The 6194-nt window shown below is 36.2% G+C and overlaps 1 protein-coding gene across 1 annotated transcript; it reads left to right on the top strand.

Moving 5' to 3' along the window:
• The first annotated feature begins 325 nt into the window (after window positions 1–325).
• LOC143034324 (glutamate receptor 2-like) lies at window positions 326–4285 on the top strand. Its single transcript, XM_076200257.1, has 2 exons — window positions 326–398; window positions 3567–4285. Exons 1-2 carry the CDS (start codon window positions 326–328, stop codon window positions 4283–4285), a joined length of 792 nt encoding a protein of 263 aa, XP_076056372.1.
• Window positions 4286–6194: the final 1909 nt, after the last annotated feature.

The raw sequence follows: 6194 nt of genomic DNA, 5'->3' as shown, positions 1-6194 counted from the left end.
GCTCGGCAGCTACCGTTGGTCGTCCCGACCAATTTCTTATTTCCCTCTTACAGGGCTTGCTAATATATATTTAGAATAAGCTAATCTACCATTGCATAAAATTGTATATTAAAGATATAAGCAACCCTCCAAAATGCAGAAAATAGTTCAAACAGATTAAATGTGAATAACATGCATGCAAACTATATAAGGCATAAATCAAAATTGTAAGTAAAATAATTTGCAAAATTCACTCAGAACACTATTTATCAATGGTGAATGTTAGAATAATACATATAAATGAATGTCAATGTAAAGTTAAGCAGACACATGGTTAATATGGTTAATGGGTTTTGACAGAGTCAACCTCCGGAATACAATAATGGCAATCAGTGCAGACAATAACATTGAAAGAAAAGGTATAAGAATAATTGTTGTAATAGGAAAATCATTTGAGGGAGATCTTGACAATGATCTTCTCTTAATTTTCAAAGGAGGTGAGTTTTCAGGCAATGTGAAGTTGAAGGTTGAAATATATGAATCTTCTGTTAAATGCATGGTATTAAGGGTATTAGAAATGGTGGAAATAGTGTCTCCATGCAATTCACAGGTACCAATTACAGAGATAAGACCTTCAACCAAATCCAATTTAGGACTCAACCCGGGACAATTGATTGACATTTTTGTCTTGTTAGGGAAAAACAGATAATGAGATCCTTGTATGTTACAATGAGGAATTTGGTCTACAGATTTTTTTTTTTTTTTATATATATATAATGGCAGTTGTTCATAACAGACACATTCCTAACCAGAGAAGCTTCACATGAATTTTTCAAAGCTTTACGGAACACAAAAAGAGAAGAATGACAAAGATAAAGATTCTTATTAACTGTTTTACAATCATTTAATTTATCATTAGAGATCATGCTTTCTTTTAGATTGTCTACAGAAAGGATGTAATTGATTGGATCTACAACTGGAATATCTACTTCATATAATGAACCATTTACCTTCAATGGGAAAGGTATCAATTTGAATAAGTTAAATTTCATGCTTGATGAAAAAGGAATTTCTATTATCACTGAGGTTATATTTAAGTATGAGGTCAATAATGGGTAATATAAGGCCTAAATTGCAAATTTGCAAAATTCACTATTTTAGAGTTTTAAGTGTCTCTTCTTGTTCAATATTCATAATTATTATTTTTCAACACAATTCATTTTCAAAGACAGTCTTAATATCACTCATGTGAGAGGTCCTTAAGGTTCCAAGTCTAACCACAGCAGATCCTAGGTCTCCATGTATCTGCTTGACACCAAGTTCCAGTTGTTTAGGTCTCCCATCCCAAGTATATACAAATGGTCAAAGCAATACTATCTGTAAAATACACCAAGATTGATATTCAATTCATACAGAATACAGTCAAAATATTCCCTATACTCTTCAGGGTTCTCAACATTGATACACAGGGTATCATAACAATCATCTTCATAGATCTGCAAACTTATTTTCCTCATGTCATCTAAATGTCCTATCGATTCATCCCTTGTTTCTAAATGTTTAAGTCTAAATTTGTTCCCACCTGCAGAATCAATTACCCTATATGGACCAGTGTACCTTGGTGAAAGTTTATTATTGGGTGAAGTTAGTTTGACCATTACTAAATCTCCAATTTTCAATTCTAGTTTGTGAGCTATTTTGTGTTGTTTTTTCATCTCTTGTGAATACACCTGCATATGTTCCCTAACTCTTTGGTGAATACTTTGAAAAGTATTTATCCTATTTGATATATAATCATCAATATTATATATGGGTTTCTGGTCTGCAGTCAACATTTCATATGGCACAGTTTTGTCCTCCCCAAAAATTATAAAATGAGGTGTATCACCTGTTGCTACATTAATTTGATTGTTCAGGGCACACTTAACACAAGGAATTCAAGTATCCCAAGTTACACTATGAGGACTTATCAGAGTTCTAAGACATATCACTATTTTTTTATTTAACCTTTCTACTACTCCATTACTTTGGGGATGATTTACTAATATATTGACTTTCTTTATATGAAATACCCTACATAAAATTTCCAAGATTTTGTTATTAAATTCAGTTCCATTATCTGAAACTAAGATATTAGGTGTATTGAAATTACAGATTATCTGATCATAGATTACTGAGGCAATAGTTTCAGCTTTCTTATTGACTATGGGTTGTAATATACAGAATCTTTAAAAATAATCAATAGCAACAAATAAATATCTATATCCATTCTCAGACATAGGTAAATCCAATGTGTCAATGTGAACTCTTTCCCAAGGTTTTTGTGGAATAGGATAGGTGAGTATAGGAGCAGGTTTTGGTGTATTTCCTTTTACCGTAACACATTTTACACACTTTTCTATATAATCATATATAGATTTCTTCATACCTGGCCAAAAGTATTTAAGTTGTGCTTGCCTATAAGTTTTATCCTTTCCTGGATGTGAACTAAAATCACTATCATGAAGTAACTTCAATATCTCATTTACAAGAGTTTGTGGTATAACCAACTGATTTACTTGGCCTCTAGAAATGTCTTTCCCACTTACAACTGTTTTCCTATACAAAATTCCATTAATCAAATGAAATTCCTGTATCTTATACCCCTTGGGTTCATCAAATGCTTGATTAATGAATCACATGTCTCATCATCTCTCTGTTCTCTTATTAGCATTTCCTCATCTAAAGTTACTAATTCTTCTATACTACAAATAAAACTAATCAACTCAGTCATTGGTTGACTGATGTTTCTAGAAAGTGCATCTGCCGCAGCATTCTTTCTACCAGGTATATATTCAAATTGAACTTCATAGCACTGAAGTATTGCAAACCACCTAGCAAGTCTGCCCCTAAGATTCTTATGCTTAAATAAGTTCTGAATATCTGTATGATCAGTCCAAACTCTGATTGGATATCCTAGTATCATATCCCTAAAACTTTCTAAAGAATAAACTACTGCTAAAGTTTCTCTTTCTGTTATAGAGTAGTTTCTTTCCGCACTATTACAAAGTCTTGATGTGTAAGGTATCGGCTTCAAAATTCCATTTCTCTCTTGCATCAGTATGCCTCCTAATCCTATGTCAGATGCATCAGTACAAAGAATGAATTCTTTTTCATAATCAGGGAAAATTAGGATGGGGGAACTCGTGAGCTTATCTTTCAACTTGTCAAAAGCTTCTTGCTGCGCAGGTCCCCATATGAACTTTGAGTCCTTTCTCAACAAAGAACTTAGTGGATTAGCAATGTCAGCATATCTTTGAATGAATTTTCTATAATATCCTGTCAATCCTAAAAAGCTCCTAACCTTGTCTACATTGGTCGGAACCGGAAATCCTTGACAGCGTCAACCTTTGAATTCACTGCACTAAGTCCATGTCTGTCTATCTTATGTCCTAAGTAAATGACACTGTCTTGCAAGAACTTACTTTTTTCAAGTTTTACTTTTAACCCTGCTTCTCCTAGTTTTGGGAATATCAAATCTAATTTCTCAAAGTGCTCCACTGCTGTCTGAAAAACTATTAAAATATCATCTAGAAAAACACTGGCAGTGTTTTCTAACAATCCATCAAGATCACGTGTGTGCTCCGTCAACTATGAGTATGTGAAGCCGGATGATGGATTATGGGGGTCTCCTTTCCCAAACGGTTCCTGGTACGGGATGTTGGGCATGCTCCAGAGGAATGAGGCAGATATTGCTCAAGTTGGTCCTTTTGGCGTAACACTGGAGCGTGCACAAGTCGTCGATTTCAGCTACCCAATATTTGTGTCCGATCACATCATCTTGCAAAAGCGCCCAGTCATTCAAGGCGATATATCCGGTTTTCTCAAGCCTTACACTGTCATGATGTGGATAATGATTGCCTTCACTCTAATATTCATGGGGACCCTAATCTTCATCCTGCGGTGGGTTTCTGCCTCCTTGAGAGACAACTCACTAAGATCCACGGTTGTTTCCAAGATGATGGATTCATTATTCTGGACCTACCAACAATTACTGGAACAAAGCGCTGGGTGGGTGTCTTCTTCTTCCTCGGTTGGTGTTACCGTTTCTCTGTGGCTGCTGACGTCATTTATCCAGGCCAACGTGTACAAAAGCAACTTAGTGGCTATGCTTATTGCGCCAAAGGTGCCAAGTCCTGTCAAATCAGTAGAAGATCTTGGTCCATGTCTAAAGGTTCTGTTATACAACGTTACGTTCAGGCTGTCCACGACGAAAACCCTACAGCACCAATGGGTAGAGTCTGGAGCGGAGTTGGGCCTTTGCTGACCAGTGCCGTCAAGGCCTTCATAGCTGTCCATAACGGTGATCTCATGATCAATCTCATGTAAGTTAATGGACTATTACATAACCGAAATGGCATTCTCTTGAACTCATAATGTCCTGTTGAAGTAGAAAATGCGGTGAACTCTCTTGAGTCTTCATGCAACTCTATTTGCCAAAAAGCTGATTTGATATCTATTGTACAAAAATATCTATTCTCAGTTCCCAAACTTCTCAAAATGCCACCGATAATGGGTAATGGTGTAAGGACAGGAATTTTGAAGGGATATTATTTTTGGAATTTCGTTTTATTTATCTGTTTATTTATTTGAGTGTTGACTTGCGTGACGGTTTTACTCAACCAAGAAGCAAAGTAGAAAATAGAGCCTTAATAGACCATGAATTTATTCTATTCTATGTCTGCCTATCAAGATGTGTTGGCAAAGAGCCTTACTATAATCATTGAGGAAAAACATACAATAGGAGATAGCTACAAATATATTTCAGCTCATTTTGGTTCAACTAAAGCTTCGAGACGACATTAGAATGTTCTCGAACATAGCGGGCGCACCGTAGCTCCGCCCACCCGTGACGTCACTAAACACGTTCGGACAGAGGCGTAAACTAAGGCCATTAATTTTAAGAGTAATAGGAAAAATTCCCAACTTTCAGTTCAGGATTCCACTAGAGAAATAGTTTAGGGAGAGATTGTAGCAGCTAGGGGCTCTGTTGAGAAGCGAAATGAAGTTTTACGAAATAATACAACAGGGAGGTTAGTAGTTTACCCATAGATACGAACACATAGCCGTCTCGTTCTTTTTGTGCACAGCTAAAATTTTAATCTGATGCCAAAAATGATTCCGATAACAGGTATGGACACGTTCTGTAAGATTAATGAAAACAAATGTCAATATGTGAGTTAAATGATATAGTGCAGATATAGTAGGTAGATAGTTATTATTATTATTAAGTTTTGAATCTGATGCCAAAAATGATTCCGATAACAGATATGGAAAAAGGGGTTTAAGGGAGTGTACTTCACAAACACTTTGCGTATATACATTAGCTATGAGGGTGTAATCCTTAGAGTACAATTCTGTCTGTGATCGTTCTCTAATAAGAATACGGGGTTGAAGGTAGACACAGTGCTGGAAGTAGACACAATATTGTAAGTAGACTTATACAGTGACCGGAAGGTTGGAGCGTAAATAACTACGTTTTTCCACGTGCCTGTGACCTTACTTATGATGCCCATAAGAAAGAAAAAACTGTGTTATTAAATGTCTCGCATACCCATATATTTTTCATATTGTAAGGATCAATAGATTAGTTGGAGAAAACCACAATATACTTTTGTATTTCCTTACTATATTTTTGCTTCAGTGTAATAATTAACACATAGCAGACCTTCACTTACATGCTTTTACTACCCCCACATTATTGGTGGCCCCACATTATTGGTGGCCGAGCGGTGGGATTTACGCTATTAACCAACCTGAAGCTCACTTATCGGTGTGTCGACTTAGACAAAGCTTGTGTACCCTGTGGATTGGCAGTACAGTAATCAGAGACAGAATAGATCCTCGGCAGTCACTAAGAGTATAGAAATAGCGGATGAGATTGTGTGGGGAAATGACGTGTTAAGGTGTATAGCTTTGATGGAACTACACATAATTAAAGGCAGTCAGGTAAAAATGAACAATAAAACGGAATGGGAATCCAATTCGGGAGAGGAAGAAGAGACGAGAGCGAGGATGGAAGATAGACATGAATGGGAATCTAACCCAGAAGGAGCTGTTCTATTGGCCAAATTTAAAGGTAGATGTATGTAATTTTGTAAAGAAATGCATTACTTGTCAGAGGTTCAAGGGTACACAAGGGTTGTCACAGCAATACAAAGAGGTTCCCCCTGCTA

The sequence above is a fragment of the Oratosquilla oratoria genome, chromosome 17 (assembly GCF_046742065.1).
Source record: "Oratosquilla oratoria isolate Oo_2021 chromosome 17, ASM4674206v1, whole genome shotgun sequence".
Taxonomy (NCBI): domain Eukaryota; kingdom Metazoa; phylum Arthropoda; class Malacostraca; order Stomatopoda; family Squillidae; genus Oratosquilla; species Oratosquilla oratoria.
The sequence above is the reverse complement of the archived record's forward strand: the minus strand, read 5'-3'. Positions and strand labels throughout refer to the sequence as shown.